Raw genomic sequence first — 17574 nt, 5'->3', positions numbered from 1 at the left:
GCATCTTGTCGTTTTATGTCATGTAAATTTTCAGGTAAATATTGTGGTACAGATGACATTACATATGTATTAACAGCTTCAGGCTGGTTGTTAGTTCATTCTTGATGCTTCATTGGGGTTGGATTCTTATGCTTGTCAGTAAGTGTACTTGTAATGTATTCTTTAATTCAGGCAAGATCACAGTTTCCCAACCTGTACAATTACGTTGCTGGATTTGCAGACCTAGTCTATATGAAGTTTGCAGGTTCAGCATCACAAGGTATCTCTGTGGCATCACAATATTAAGGCTAGAGTAGCTGCTTCTCTTGTTCATAGAACCTAGGCTGGTGGCCCTTTGCAGTGCAGCTGCTTTCATCCAGGAATGTATTGGTTTGTAAGTCTGGAGCATTGTTAATAAGTCTGTGTGGAATTTCTCTTGCTTGTTATAGTTTTTCATAACTGAATCATCACTCAAAAGTGTGATTTTCTTAATGAAGTGTATTCAGTTTATGGTAATTATTGTAAATTTGTACATTTGTTTTTTTAAAGAGTATTTTGCAATGTATTTGCATAGTACGTATTTTAGGTTTTTTGCATTCATTACCTTTTTCTATGTAAGGTTCCTCTTCTAGTAGGTTCAAGGTCAGTTTTGATGTTTGTATCGATATTAGTAGTAGCTGTAGAACAGAAGACTCATTTAAGGAGTTGTATTTGTCTGCAGTCTTTACACGCCCTTGCCGGTCCCCTTGGATCTCTACTAAAGCAAAGAAGTCGACCAGATATTTATTATACAAACAAGGATTTGGCTTTAGCTGATATATCAACATGAGAGGTACTCACATTTTCACCCAGCACTGCCACCTTTCAACTTAACGATTGTCAGCTTATCAGATTTCGTTACTTACCGGATATGTCCAAGTATGGAAAAATATAAATATGTAAAATTTTTCTAATTAGCAGAGTAAACAAGTGTTCGATACAGGAGATTCTGAAATGAATGCAATCTTTACTGTGCGTGTAATCCCGGCTTCTTTGATTCCAGGATAACTGACCTGTCTACCACCCACTTGAACATGTAGTGTGTGTTTGCCTTTCTTGCAGACAGACTGCACTACATATGACAGTGCAGTATTTCATGCCTAGCATAATTCTCTGCATAGCAACTGGATAAGCTGGTCTAGTGTAGGTGTTTTTGCCGAGCTGTTCTCTCTCTCTCTCTCTCTCTCTCTCTCTCTCTCTCTCTCTCTCTCTCTCTCTCTCTCTCTCTCTCTCTCTCTCTCGAATAAATGAATTTGTAATCAGACTGTTGCAAAGCTCTTGTATAATAAATGTCATGGAGATTTATGTGGGGATTAATAATTAGGCTTCATAATGGGAGTTTTATTTTCAAAGATTTGATGGGATACATTCATTGATTACACATTCGTACAGAAATTTTGTTTCTTTTCTTTAAGAATAAATTGTAATTTCATAGTACTGTCATTCATATACTACTCCTTGACTTCATATTTTATGGACCAGAGACTTCCCCACTCAAATGGATTTAGGTCTGTTTCTAACTTGTATGTCAGCTTTCTCCAGCCATAGGTATTGCAAAGTAGGTTCCTGCTTCTTTTATACCACTGTATTTGAAAGAGCAAGTAAGGTATTGGAGACTTGTCAAATTCATGGAAATACACCTAGGACGGTGACAGACTTCAACAAGGAAATTCTGTCTTCAGTTTGCAGAAGGTGTTCAGGACTGGTTAAATGGAAAAGGACTCATCTTGTGTTATATATGTAGGTAGTCTTTCAGGGTTAAAATATACTATTTTTTGTCAAAATGACTCAAGTGTGCATTGTTAATAATGATAACCTCATAAAGTATGGGAGATTTGAGATGAGTTTTGAATCCATAATTCTGAGACTGGTTCTTAGTGCTTTGGGAATGGACTGACTATTTTATTATAGCGATATACTCTTGGCATAGTGAATAGATGAAAATAGAAGGTGGCTGGCAGGGGAGATAGCGAATCTTTTTGGAAGATTCCTCGTTTGATGTTTACCTGTGCCAGGTTGGTTCCTGATGTTGATGTGATTGCCTTCAGGTGGTGCTGCTTCATGCTAGAGAGTAAAGCTCCTTATGCCTTTGACTGCTTAAAGAGCCGTGTTTGAGGGATTGTATTGAAGGCCTTTCTATTTTCATTCCATGCTGTATTAGGTTTGCATTCCTGTTCTTGCAATTCCTGAAAAACATCTTAACCACCAGAAGGTGGTCTTTGGTCCCTGTACTATTCATATGGCATCCTTTCTGTTCCTTAGATATGGTGTTTGTTTCCTAAGGGTCGTTATGTAACCCCTGGCACATGATTCTTGTTGGTAATTTTCACCCTAATGGCAGGCATATGATAGGCCAGAAGTTGTTGTTGCATTGTTATATGCTTGATCCTTCTAGTACTAGTTTTGTTCTGCCTGTTGTCATCCAGTGTGTTACATTCTATTGTTCTACACTTTCCTGTAGCTACTAGGCAGTTTTTACATGCATGGACTTGAAGTTCTTCAGCCAGCATCCTTCATGCACCTCACCCAGTTGATTTCTAACTTTCTGGTTGTGGTGCCGATATCTTTTTATCTATTATTATTATTATAATTATTGTGATAATTATTATTATTATTATTATTGCTACAGTTTATCACAGTAATATAAGAAGTTGCTAAGGAGTGCAGAAATGAAGGACCTTGAGAATTGTCTGTATGGCCTTGTGTCACAGCAGAATCAGGAAGTGCTGGGAGAAATGTTCCGAAGGTGGAAGAGTAGAAAGGAGAGGAGAGGTTTGAAAATCACCGCAAGCACAAGCAATCTTATGGCGACTAGAAAGGGTTCTGAGAAATGTAGAGTTAACAGAGTCCCTGTAAAGATACTGTGGTAAAAAGTGCGGAGGTGAGCTCAGTACTTGGCATTGAATGTGACAGATGGTGTTGCAAGAGATGCTCAGGACTAGAAATACATGGAGTAAGACATTTTCAGTGAATCAAAATATAAGTAGAGAAAATGGGAAAGTGAGGCAGGAAGAGCTCAAAGCTGTAGTGATAGAGCAAATCTTAGAAAGGTAGAACATTTCTGTTGCTTGTGCTTGTGGGATACTAGACCTTACAACAAGTATTGAAAAAATATCCACCAGTGGGATGAAGCAATTGCTAGACTACTAACTACTAAATAAAAGGATGCTGTTGCTAAGCTTAGCCAAAGCTTATGCTTCATACATTAGGCCTATAGTACTACTCTATACAGTGGATGCAGTCACTGATGAAGATAATGGAAGAGTTTTTGAGAAGTGACTACTGAACACTGTGATGCATTATCAGTGTGTGGTAGGAAGATAAGGTCACAAGTAAGGGCTTTGTGTCAAGCTGTATTGTTTAGAAGTTGGAAAATAGACTGAGATCTCAAAAATTGCAAGAAAGCCCAGAATGTAAGTGAAAGAAGACGTAAAGGTGAAGACCTAGACCAAACTTGAATTCAGACAGAACATGCACAAGACAAAAGATGGTGGAGCAAACTCATTTTTCTAACATTCTGAAAGGGAAACCCGACGAAAATCTAATGGTGATGATTATTAGAGATGCGCACCTTTTTTATGTAAAGGGTATTGAAGGTAATATGGAGGCTCTTTGACCCTACGGAGCTTCCCATGTCAGTCTTGCCAGATTGGTAGTGGATTCTAAAAGAGAGAAACAGTTTTAGGTTATTCATCATGGTACTTGTGCATTGACGAGAAATTTAGAATTGTCTCATGAATATTGTTAACAAGTAGTTTTGGGTGTTTTACATTAATATCTGCAGGCAAAACAAGACTATTCAGTTGATCTGTGTATGGCTCAATGTTGATGTGCTGTATCTTAATTTGCTTAGTTATTATTTTTTTTATTAGAAGATGTCTTTTAACTGATTAACTTTAAGTAGCAGATTGATGATGTTTTTATTTTTTTTATTTGCTCAGTAAGTATTTTATGTCTTTAATAGTGCAAATTATTATTATTACTCATTATAATAGCTGTCTTGTGTTGTAAATCAGTATTAGTATTACTGTAATTTGTATTTGTTCTGTAGTCATGGAAACTAGATGACTTGATTTTTGCTTATGTGCTTACATTAGATATTCCTGATCCTAGATCTCATATAAGTGCCCTATTTACTGGATGGGTACGCTCTGAATGACATTATAAAATGGGTGTACACTATTCTCAGTATTGTAAATCCAGCAACATGAAAGAGAAGATTTATTTCATTACAGTTTCATTACTCACTACTAACCTCAGTTGCAAATTGAACAACATCAAAGAACAAAAAAAAAAAAAAAAAACAAAAAAAAAAAAAAAAAAAAAAAAAAAAAAAAAAAAAAAAAAAAATAAGAGGGTCAGTTGAATGGAAGTACTAGTCTAGTCATGTGTTTGTGCATTTCTGACAGAGTAAATTAGAGTAAATTATCTTTAGTACAATGCACTGTACCTCATAATCAGATAAAGCACAGAGCAACCATCACTATTGAGTACAATTATCTAATATATCAGTAAAAATCTAAATGTGTGAGTGCCTTCTTGAAGTCAGAAAAGACCATTTTTTTTTTGCTGATCATGAAGTATTGCATATACATTTCGTAACATGACTAATTGCATAAATCTTCTCAGCCATAATGTAGGATTTTATAATATTTAAAAATTTGCAGAAACTTTTCCCTAGTGATTAAAACTTCCAAGAAATTTAAGGCTTCTACAGATTTGATGATTAATTTTCGATTTTGATTAATCGTAAAAGAAGAATTTAAAAAACGGGGGTGGGGCGAGATCCCTGGCAGTCAACTTCTAAAACTTATTGTTGTGATGGGGCGGTGGGAAATTTAGAATGATCATTCTCTTTCATAATTTAATACTGATACAGTAGTTTCCATGGCTAAATGTTTTCACTAACTTGTTTATCTGTCTTCTGCACAGCTCATGCAAGAATTTGATGGGTGAGGTACGATGCAGTGTCATTGATGTAAGCCTAGTCATTTTTTTTTTGTTTTGTGTCACAGTATAGCCACCTTATAGACGTGAATTTTTTCACCAGCGTGTATATTTTGTATCATGCTTATCTTGGGAGTATTTGGGTTATGGGTTTGTCCAGAAATCACGCATCTCCACTGTCATTTTTACATGGATTAGCTTGTTTTTATTTCTTTTTTTCATAGGCAACATAGCCTCTTCAAGAAGTCATTTTATTTTCTAAGTTATCAATGGCTTGCATGCAGTGGAGGCTTGCGCACATTTTAAAGACATACCCTATGCTTGTTTATTCACTAACTCCTTGCAAGCTCTTGAGTAATTTGACTTTCGAAATAGCACTCGAACCTAATTTAAGCCATTGATTCATATGTACTAATACAATAACTTGTAACCTGTAATGGTTTTGACAGTTTATCTAAAAAGCACCCTATTTTATTTAAATTTTAACTACTCTGTTACTCTTCAGTAATCTTTTACTTTCTGAGAAGCCATACTTTTCTATTTCCCTTTGTAGTTAACTTGACTTTGGTTTTGACAAAGGACAAATAACTTACATGATAATATTTTGCATTTTTTACAGGGAATTACTCGTTCAGATTATGTAACAGGCAGTACTGTACTCATCTTTTTATCCTCTTAAATTCGCCCCATTGTATCTTGCAGTAGTGACCTACCAAATTAGAATGTGATGATAATATAATTCTGGTTCTTGACCAGTTCCCCTTTGTCAGGAAAACAGTTAGATTTAGATACTTGAGTAGAATTTCATTCATTTCTCTTGACAAATAGCTTTGGAGATATTAAACGACAGATGTTTGTCGTCAGCCTAGAATCTTGTTGAAATGGCACATCCACATGCATCCAAGATATTAATAAGAGATGTCACCTTTTACGAGTAACTGTCACGAACTGTTGTCACTAGATAGGTAACAGTTTACGGCAGTCACCCATAGATTTGCTACCTGACCTGATCCTCACTTTTATCTTTGTTGTTGCTCACAGTGTTCACATCACTTTGCTGGTCCCAAGTTTCCTTGGTTTTCACCCATTTTTTAATTTGTTCCCAAAGTCTTTTACATGTGATTTTTTTTAATTGCCTTGCCTCTGCAGCTCGATATGCTGCTAACGCAACTTGATTTCTTCCAGTGTTGAAGTTTGATGTATGATGATATGATCATGGTAAGTAATCATAGTCAGTTGTTCAAGAAGTTATGCTCTAGCAAGGACTCGCCCTCAATAGTAAGGGAGCTGATCTTGAATAATTTTCAAGTTAATTTCTCCTTTTAGAATTTTTTAGCATCTTTTTCAAGTTGAGTCTCAACATACAAAACTTTTAAGCTTTGATCCTCTGTATCAGGACCGTGTTTGCTATGGATTCTCTTGTAAATTTTTTGGCATATTTTGACTTTTTCTGAATCATGGGCATCATTAGATAGGTAGCATTTTGCCTTGTAGGTTTTTATGTTAGGCAAGATACCCACATGAGGTTTCTGATTGAGATGCAAACCTCATGTGTCTTATAACTACAAATCCTTCCAAATAGCATAGGAAAGCTGACAAGTTGAATTGAACAGTCTGGCCAAAGTTTGTAAAAGTAATATTTCCATGCTTGATTAATAATACAACCATTAATTCAGTGGTGATTGAGCAGAATTGAACCTTAGACATGTATGAGTTCCCAGATTCAGTACAGGAAAAATGTCTTTGTCATTTTCCAGAGAAAAAAAAATGTATCAAAAAGAACATAGTACTTCTGTGTTTTCTGTTCTTACTGCCATCAAGCATCATTGTAATATATAGTTTGTTGTGGGTATTTTAATTAGCAACTGAATTACCAAAATTATTTTTAAAGATACTGGGTTGGATTATTTGTGACCCTAGAATTATTGCAGTGAACAATATAGGTTGACTTCTTGCTTCTGGAATATACTACTTTCATCCCGTACCAAGCTTCCACTAAGTAAATACAGTCAGCTGTGGTTCCACTTTGATTAAGTGTTCAATCGTGACCAATTGTACGGTGAAAAAGAGATGGATATGTTCCAGTTTGTTCCATTCTACCTGCCTTCTGACCCTATATGAACATAGTTTGAGTCAAATGCAAAGGAACCATTTTTAATTCAAGCCATTGCCAGTAATATTACATAAAACTGCTAAAAGTCGATTAGAAATACTTGAAGTGCAACTAATTTCTGTCGGATGAAGCTGGGTGTAGTTCTAGGAGATCGTATCCCATCTCATAACTTAAGTGCAAAAATAAATTTTGATGTCACACATCTTCGAAGCATTCTTGAGCAAGAACATTTAACAAAAGAAGTATTGAGTATTCACTGTAGTTGAGTCCAATCCCAGCAAAATCATCAGCAATTTCCCCTTCTCACCTTTGGAGTCATGTTTTGTCTTCGTATATTTTGAGTATAATCTTAGTATATGTATTCACTACACACTTTTGATTTTCATAATTCACTTGACAATTCACAATGCACTCTACCATCCAAAGCTTGCTCAGTGTGGTACAAAAGAGATAAGAATGTGATAGAGTAGGGTAAGGTGAGTTACGCTTTGCCAGTCACTGATTGCATACCATTACCAAATATGTACCATGTAGCACCCACCACACAATGCAAGTAAACATCATGTGCAGCGATTTAGCAGAACATCAAATCAGCAAAAAGATCTATATATAGCAGTGATTCTTAAACCAGGAGGGAGCACCTTAGCTTCCAAAGGGAGAGCAAACAGGGTTGCCAGAGGTGCCTATTTTTTGTTTTGTTTTTGATGTTAATTGCAAAATTGCCAAATACATTATCACTGCTTCCATGTATATTTTTTTAATATTTTTGTCAAAGAGCATTGTGTATTCCATTGAAATATAGTACAGTGCATACTTATAAAAGATTTAACAGCAATGGAACAAAAATGTACCATTTATCCATATCTCATATAAGCAATGAAGTACTATAATGATATACAGATAGACAACGTATAGTTTATAGTTGGCAAAAATTACAGTGGTAGGGGATTGGAAAGGTTGATAGCCAAAGTTATCATGATGCCCTCATATAAAAGTTATAAAATTCAAGAGCATGAAAAGCATTTCTCTATCTTTAATTGTCACATTTCAGTAATTTAGTGTTAAAATACTCTATAGAAGGGAGGGCGTTCATAGTTGTGATATTTAAGATGAAAAGTCTCTATGGTGGATGCACTTTCAAGTGTCCAAAGTTCAGTTCAGCTGGATGAGACTTAAATGTTATTCCCAGTCATAGTATCTGGTACACAGGTACTGGAATATGTATTGGCTTGTATGAGATATTGGACTACATATTGGCTTTTATGAGATATTTTCAACACAAGTTGCTTTGTGGCAGTATCTGTAAAGTGCTGGGTGAAGGTTAGTTGCAAAAGATATTTATTTTTCGGTGGATGAATAGATATAGTTCCTTACTGAATCAGGGTTACTGGAAGTGCCCATAGGTTGATGCTACTCAGCAGCCTTAAAATGCTTACATTATAAAACCACATTAGTGCACAAAAGAGCTTTCATTACATTGGGTGTTGGTAGGCTGTAGATCATCATTATTATAAAGTAGTTTAATGGAACTATTTAGTAGATAGATGATGAAGTAGTGAGTATCAGAATACAGAGGAGGGTAAGGTTTCCAAAACTAGAAACTAGTTGTATGTTGGGTGTTTAGATAACAGCATCATTAATGTGGGGGGCAGTAAGTGGTTTAGATTTACTGGTGCTTAGATACAGTAAAAAGTATACATATTTGATATAAACTGGCATGCTTATGACCTTTCATTTGTGATAATTGCTTGATGACTGAAGTAGTATGGAGTAGTCTATATTGTATATGTAACGTAAGAATCTTTTTTTCTGGTGAACAAGTAGAGGAATTTTCTTTGTTCAGTCTATGGTTATTTGTGCCATGAGTCAAGGAGCTTTAGTGATTATTTGTAGTTTGTGAAGGGGCTTTATATAATCAAAATAAAACTTTTGCAGGAGTTGTGGACATGGTACAAGCTTTAATTCCAAAGGTTGAAAATATGAAAGTATATTTTTAAGTCGACTGACATATTTACGTTTCTTTTTTCTGATACTGGTGTCAAATAATTATGTTGTGAGGGTCGTGTTAATTGTTTCATTACAGTCGAATTGAATAAAAAAAAAGAAATTTAATTTTTGTGCTTAGCTGATGGACTTTTCCCTCATGACCCTTGCTTCATGCGAGTCTGAATTTGAACACATTTATAAAGCTAGTCTTTGATTTCACAAGAGTAGGAAATTTTATTTTGCTAAGTATAAATGTTCTTCATCATCATCATCACAGCAATTCTGTGTAATATAGGACAAAGGCTTCTGTGAAATTCTGCCGCTCATGTCATGGTATGTTTCACTTCCACATACCTCTTGCTTTCCTCCATAGTTCTCATCCCTTACGGTATCATTTCTCATTCAGTCCTGTCATTGGACTCCTAATATCTTCTTGAAGCATTATTCTTTGAATTGACAAATTCTTTTGGAAAAGTTTCATTGCTATACCATGATTCATTGTCTTAATATTATCACAGATCAAACAAGGCAGATGCATAATATATACCGATGTATGCAATTCAAGTCTTCCCTGATTCCAAAAACTGTGAGTTGCCTGATTTACGATTTTCATTCTTTCAGTAAATTTCAACTCGAGAACTTGTACATCTTTGTTGCAAAAAGTTTTGAATGTTATAATTAATTTTCTAGGTGGTGTATCAGTCTGTCACTCAGAAATGTTATTTAATGTTAAATTAGTTATCTTAATGAAATTTCTGAGCACTGTCAGAAAAGAAAAGAGTGGATGCATATAGACTGCTGAATAGAACCTTCAGTTTGATACTGCTCAGTATCTATAACAGCAAAGTACTGTTTGTAGATTATGACTTTTCCTCTACCATATGGGATCATTTGTTTCACAGTTCTTTCAGTCTTTTAAGGTTGTTATCAGTTTCACAGCTCCTCCAGATCCAATTTTTTTGATCAGGGGGTTTCATCTTGACAGTACTTTTTGAAACAAAGTTTCATTTGCTTATTCTCCGATCTTATCAGACTATGGATAATATTCCTCAATGCCCATCCTTTAATTCACTATTATATTTAGTAATCTTTCATGGCAGCACTGAATAGTTTTCTTGGCCTTATTGGAAGCATTTTGCTCTTAAATATGCTTTCATCCATCCATTTTTGGACTAGCTGCTAGGTGGAAAATTTATTTTCCTCTATGTTTTACCTTTTACTTATTTCCCCAGTCAAGCTCTTCGTGCTCTATCTCATTGGTTCCCAACCTTGAATATCAGGACCCCCAGATATGATGAGTGCCAGCCAAAGATCCCAGCCAATCAAAAGTTATCGTTACCATACGGCGATAGTGACGGTTTGGGTGGCGAAAGATGGAAGTTGCTATGTCGTAATTGATTTGAAGTTAATCTTGTGATATAAATGATGATGTAATAAAGATGTGAGAGCTAGCTGCTTGCACGCCGAAGTATTGATAACACTGACACTAGGATGATAGAGAATCGGCGATGTATATTTTTCGTTGTGTACAGTGAAGCCCCCATTCACGGGGGATGCATACCAGCTGCCCCCAACCCCCTAAAAATGCTTATAACTGCTTATTTTGATAGTTCAAACACAAGACAAAACTAAAAAATTCTTATAACTGAATAAGATCATAGTTTTACCACAAAAAGTGCAAATAGCCACAAAACTTACATGAAAGTACAGTAATTTGTGAATGTTTCTCATTGAAAATTAGTACTGTGAATAGGTGAATTTCTCATGAATAATGAGTAGATCTGGTCCAAAGAGAAGTCCGCGAATACAGGGGGCCCAGTAGTATGTATTTATTTTCCGTAGTTGAAAAATATTAATTTTCTCATTGCATCAAAGACCTTCTCTGGACACCGTGGACCCCAGTTTAGAACCACTACTCTTATATAAATATTTAAGTCACATTTTTCAGTGTATAGAAATTTGACAGTAAAAGTTAAAAGCACTGGATCTGTATTAGATTTTCAGTTAGACTGAGGTTTTGTTTTGTACTATCGCAAAGAATAATTTGCCTAAAGGGTAAATTTACATATAAGGAAATTATTCAACTTGAAATCTTATCCAAATTTGGCATTACTCTTGAAAGAGGATTCAAAACATGGGAATATTGTGTAGATATTTTGTTTGAAATATATCTCAGTATTTCTTAGCTGATATGGTTAGCATATAAAAAAGATAGACTAGATTTAACTTTTGAAAATTATTTAAAATAATTTAGTTTATTTTGTTTTCAGGTTTAAAGCTTAGTATTGAAAGTTAAAATCGGCATAAAAAATGCGTCATTACAAACCCATTAGTAATCAAATGCCTTGAGTCCTTAATTCATAAAGGCAGAAGAGTGCCCTCACTACACTAGTGCTGCTTGGAGCCTCAGGAATGTCCAGTACCACTTCCTATTTTGTGTGGACTGAATGTACGACTGCAAGATCAAGGTTGGGAGGAAGGCAGTCTACCATTCCTGTGGACGTTTAATCTTAACTAAAAGAGCATAAACGTGTGACGTGACTAATAACGGTGACCAGAGCAGGTTTAGTTAGAGTAGTGTGAATAGATATTAGTATTAAAGTGGTAAAAAATTAGAAATATCAATGCTGTTGGCTGGGTAATTTTATGAAATAAAATGTAATTAGAAAATTAAAAACACAAATCTTATTGGATAGAAACAAGCCTAATGGTGCATGATGCTCTTTTTCCTTTGTGAACAAAAGCTTTGTACAAATCCATGGATCATTGTGGGCCATGATTGAGGCAGTTTTATGATTGAGAGGGTTATTATAGACGGATTTTACTGGAAGGACATCCTTCAAGAAATGTTAAATATATGGGCAATGTCCTGAGTATCACATGGGTGAAAAACTGTTCCTAACGCCAGAGATAAAGGAAGTTTATTTCAAAGATCCTTTGTGACTAGACAAGATTCAGTGCACGTTTTTTTTTGTATGGATACATTTCAGATTTAAGTGTCCCAAAAGAAGCATAGCCTTGCTTTATATAGATTTACTGCATGTAAGTCACGCAGTGTTTGTTCTTCATGTCAGAAGAATTATATTTTTATTTTTTTCAAGTGATTAGCTTGGTATGTGTGTGTGTGTGTGATCATGGACATTTTTATTTTTAATTCAAAATTTCTTCCTTGACATCATTACCAGTGTTGAGTGACCTTGTCATTCCCAGTGCGTGGCCTTTGGTCTAAATTTTATATTCCAGTCTAATCCAGTCCTACCTTCCAATCTCGATAACTTGCCCACACACCAAATAACCTATGTTGGTAACCGCATGGTAGTTACCACTATTGGAAGGTCTTATTAATGCGTACCTGCTGTTGCATGAGAAAGAAGAGGGTTTATATTTCAGAAAACATTGAAATTGTACGAGATTTAAGTGTCCCAGTTAAAAACAATAAATTATAATTACTATATATTTTCTGTTGCGCTTCGATGGTGATTTTGCATAATATTCACCAGCCTGGAGAATTGTCTTGTGATATTGTAAGTTAGTCTTGTAGTTATCAAATGTAGCAGGTTGGCATTATCTGACACTATGAAAAAATTTTATTTTGTATGTGACTTTACATGTGTATTTGACAGCTAGGGTATGTTTTTATTCAAGTTATAATACGTATGTGCTGTCTTTTTCAATAGCTTTCAGTCAGGGAGTTAAAAGCTAGATTAATATATGTTGGACAATTAAGTTCTTATGTGATCTCATGCTTTAACTTGTAGAATAGTATTTTTTAACATTTAGAATATGTATCCAGTAAATCAGCTTACATATTCTTATTTATATACATGCATTATTTCCAAAAAAACTGCTTTCATCAGGATATGGCCATCATACGCTGTTTTCCTCTTATTTTTCTCATTTTTCCAGCTGACACATGTTGGTTTGGAAAGTGCTGTTTCTGCACATGGTAACTGAGAGAGAGAGAGAGAATTACCATTGTGTTAATATGGAAAGTGAGAAGTTCACTTACTTAAGAAGACTGACCATTCATTGCGTGTGTATTTTTCAGATCCTCAAAGAGTTAGATTACGGAGCAAGCGTAGATTGGTGGGCATTGGGGGTGCTCATGTATGAAATGATGGCTGGACAGCCACCCTTTGAAGCAGATAATGAAGATGATCTCTTTGAATCCATCCTGCACGAAGAAGTTTTGTATCCTGTCTGGTTATCAAAGGAAGCAGTTTCTATATTAAAAGGGGTAAGTTGAACTTTCTGATTCGTGTAATAGATCTTGTTACCATTTTACGATGTTTTTTGGTTGTATATTATTATTTTTCTATGAACAAATATTTGTATGGAACAAACTCCAAAGGCAGTTAACTTGCATGTATGCATCTATTCTGTTTTTCAGTAAACTGGTAAGACCAACATTTCTCTTTTCTCTCTACAGTTTATGACAAAAGATGCATCAAAACGTTTAGGATGTGTAATGGAGAGAGGCGGAGAATTAGCCATTCGTAATCATAAGTTCTTCAGAGAAATCGATTGGGATGCCCTCGAGCAGCGAAAAGTTAAACCACCATTTACACCCAAGATTGTAAGTAACGGAGCGATGTTGGAGTTTTATTCACTTTATATTTATTACATACCGTAGTGCGATATTTGTGAAAGTTAAATGAATTAAAATTATGTATTTTATTTCTCAATATATTAAGAGTTGCTGTCAGGTAGCATCGATGCATGTTCACACTAAAACACAAATAATGTATTTTAAAGTGAAGCCATCTTTTACAATGATTCCTATCCTTACTGTTGACTGTGAATTGTTTTGTACTAAAAGTATTTTCTTTTTGCGTTGCAGAAGGGACGCAAAGATGCTGTCAATTTTGATGCTGAGTTTACAAAAGAAGAGCCCGTTCTAACATTTATTAATGCTGAGGTTGTCCGTGCTATAAACCAGGAAGAATTTAGAGGCTTTTCATGTGTGAACAGAGATTATAAAGCCTCAGTTGCTGCTCCAGTTCAAGCCTAAATCAATGCAGGACAGTAAGTTTGGTTGTCATTTTTACTGGTATGCTTGAATACTAATTGTTTTAAAAAAAAGTCAGTTTCATCACAACCCTATCATTTACATATTCCGAAAGTTCCTTTTAGGTGGCCGAATGGAGGTACTGAATGCCCCAGAATGCTGATTTAAGCCCTAAAAGAACCAAGGGAGTACCTAGAGACTAAGTTATGTCCAGAGAGAAAGCTCTTGTAACTTTGGCAGTTGTCATAAAAAAAAAAGCCCTTTTGGGGTGTAAAGTAAAATCTTGTATTTTAAGTGGCTGCTGATTTAGGGGACTACGGATGCTCACCATGTGTGTCAAATTTAGAGGCTAATAACCCAAGAAGACAACATCTTCAGGACCCTAAATATGAGTGTATGAATTAGAAACATGATGATTATGTCCACTTCCTAAGATGAACTTGCTCCGCTTCTTGTAACAGTTCTAATGAATGTTTGTCCACCCACTTTTGAAGTACAGTTTACGTTCTATTATCTGTAATTCCAATAATTGAAAAGCTCTAAAAACTTAGTTTTTTGTGGAGGGGTATCCATTTGCACAAGTCCAGCAATACAGTGATATTTATAATGATGATTTTAATAGAACTTCTTTTATTGACTGTATCCAATTACGTACAGTATATTGCATGTATTATTGTCATATTGTCATTGTATTATTGCATCGTTTGCATTTGGTATGTTTTATATTCTGAAAACTTCAATTGATTGTGTATACTGACATCTTCATTGCCGTTAGTTGCTAGATGAAACACAATGTGGAGATATTTTTGTAAATTAACAAAGTTGGGTTAAAAAAATGCAAATCACTTGATTTATAAAAATAAATTTCAAAAGCAGTAAAAGTGAAATTTGCCAGTTTTGTCCACTTGAGAGTCATATGCATCTTGTAATGCCATGCTATTGATAGTTACACTTGGTAATGGTACCATGCAGTTCATATAGCATCTTAAGCATTGAACACATTCACCTTATTCATGCATACAGTATATGAAATTATTTGACCTAAAGCTGCAGTGACATTTATATACCAGAATCTCGTAAATCAGTAAATAAATAAATAAAGAACAAGAGGTAACAAAAGAATGTATTGATGTTTGTTGTGCGTCTTCAAGAGGTGGCAGAAAAACATCAGACTCCTGACATGAAGAAGCTAGCATGTCAACAAAGACTGCTAAAGTGTTTGCTTGTGTTTCCAAGCTGATTGACTGAGTAACCAAAGAAGTGGATGGAGATGGGCTTGGATGCAAGGAGGTCCAGGGTCTGAAGAATTGTTGAGTGTACTCTTGTGAAGAGAATGATGATTCTGCCTCACAATCAGCAATTTCCAAATTTCTTGAGCTTTTTCAGCCAACACCAAGGCCCTGGAAAAACAGCGGCAGTCAGTGTTGGGGTTCTGCAGCAGCCAGATGAAATACTCTGCATCTCCTTGTAGGTCTGGGTTCTTTGTGGTCTTCCTCTGTCAGTAGCTGCTATAGCAGCTACCCTCTTGTGGAACATTGTGAAGGGAGTAGGACATAGAAACTTTTTGAGGTGGACAGAGGTTGATAGTTGGTCTAAAATTCACCTGTTTCCTTGGATACCACAAAGAGATGGTGGTAAGAAGCAAAAAAATTGCCCTATGCTTTCATGATTGTGTTTTTGAACAGTTGACCTCACCTCCCCATCCAAGTCCTGGAACCTCTCAATGTTGTGGTCATGAGAATGATGACCACAACTGAGGTGACTAAGTGGATAGCCATCTTTGAGGACCTCATCAAATTCATGAAAAAGCGCGCAGAATACACAAAAAGGCATTTGTGTAATTTATTAGGTTTATGATGAAACAAATTAATAGTTAGATGTTAAAGTCAAAATGGCTTGGAATTTCTAAATGTTTTTTCAAGAATGGTGTATTTACTTTTAAGCTTGAATCTTTCAGGAAAAGAGACCATTTGATAGCTTGGTTATAAATCTTTTAGTTTTTAAGAATGAATTGCTTATCATAAGTACTTGCTTCTCGGTCTGCAAACAACGGCAAGGACACCTAAGTTTTATTGGCAAAGAAGAGATGTTCATGTGAACACATTGTGAATTAGATTTCTCTTTTCTTTTCAGGTACAAAGTTATATTGTGTCCCAAAACATACATAACAAATTCCCTGGACTTGGGAGAATCCATTTGAAATACGATGGAGATTAATAATCAAGCAGGTGATCAAATTAGGAATTATTTTTGAAGTTATTTACACTGTAACATTTAACGAAGTGCAAGAAATAAGAAAATTGGATTCGGTTTCTTCTAATTGGATCAAAGGATTCTGAAAAGGTATTACTGTATTACAGATCTAGAACCTCTTGGTTGCAGTGTTTCAGAAATTATATAACCTATATATATATATATATATATATATATATAATATATATATATATATATATATATATATAATATATATATATATATATCTATATCTTATCTAATATCTAATATTCTATATATTAATATCTATAATAAATATAATTATAATATAATATATAATTATATATAATAATATCTTATTAATATATATAATTATATATTAATAAATATCATATATATATAATATATATGATATATTATTATATATTATATTTAAATTTTATTATAATTAATTATATATAATTATATTGTATATGTTAAATTATCAATTTGTTCAGTATGCATTTTTTTTTATTGAATATACAGTAGTATTTAATGTTACAGTATTGTTTTGTCTTTTAACTGTATTTTATGAAATGATTTATTTGGAAATTGGAAGATTTGAAAAGAATTTTAATCATTTTGAAACTCAAGTGTATTAATTACGTAATATGTTTAATGCTAGTCTTTAGTTCTCCTAACTGTGAGGAGGCGTGGAAGATTGGCACTGTTTCTTTATATTGAAAGAAATTTTGATTTCTAGATAATACTCCAGCAATTGTTCATAACATAAAATGAGCTTTAAAATGGAGGATTAACTAGTCATCAGTTTCTTGTCCAGTCAATCAGTACTACCAGTGATTAATGGTAATTAGTAAAAAAAAAAAAAAAGTGCATGAAATTAGACATTCCTAGTTTCATGTTTGGCTTTGACAAGAAAGCAGGGTGCATTGAAGGGCGAGAAAATGAAAGTTGTAACGTCAAATATGCACTTATTGTTCTTCTGAGATCTCAAAAAGAAAAATCAGATTGCCAAAGATTTTATTTCGTGACTGAAATATATTCACGGTAATGTTGTTGACACATCAAGAGAGGAAAAATATGGGGCCTTTCAAATCAATATTCAATTATGGTAATGAATTTAATAAGTTGTGACTTGTTGCTTCATTGAGTTGAACACAATGCGTATTGCTGGGTCAGAATAAAAGCCGTGACAGCCAGTACTACGTACCACTTGCATTTCCTCGCCCCTAGGCAATCTTAACTTTAGAGACTTATCTACGCACAATTTTACATGCTTGTGAGGAGA

The 17574-nt window shown here is 34.6% G+C and overlaps 1 protein-coding gene across 1 annotated transcript in view; it reads left to right on the top strand.

Moving 5' to 3' along the window:
• The window catches only part of LOC135205281 (protein kinase C-like 1B), a 51850-nt gene extending 35365 nt beyond the window's left edge, over positions 1 to 16485 (top strand). Inside the window, exons 11-14 of the mRNA XM_064235660.1 lie at positions 13113 to 13301; positions 13494 to 13640; positions 13905 to 14089; positions 16206 to 16485. Coding sequence (XP_064091730.1) covers positions 13113 to 13301; positions 13494 to 13640; positions 13905 to 14075 — 507 coding nt within the window. The 3' untranslated portion in view covers positions 14076 to 14089; positions 16206 to 16485. The remainder of the gene's footprint in view (positions 1 to 13112; positions 13302 to 13493; positions 13641 to 13904; positions 14090 to 16205) is intronic.
• Positions 16486 to 17574: the final 1089 nt, after the last annotated feature.

Source organism: Macrobrachium nipponense, chromosome 49 (assembly GCF_015104395.2).
Source record: "Macrobrachium nipponense isolate FS-2020 chromosome 49, ASM1510439v2, whole genome shotgun sequence".
Taxonomy (NCBI): domain Eukaryota; kingdom Metazoa; phylum Arthropoda; class Malacostraca; order Decapoda; family Palaemonidae; genus Macrobrachium; species Macrobrachium nipponense.
This window is presented reverse-complemented; position numbering and strand designations above follow the sequence as displayed.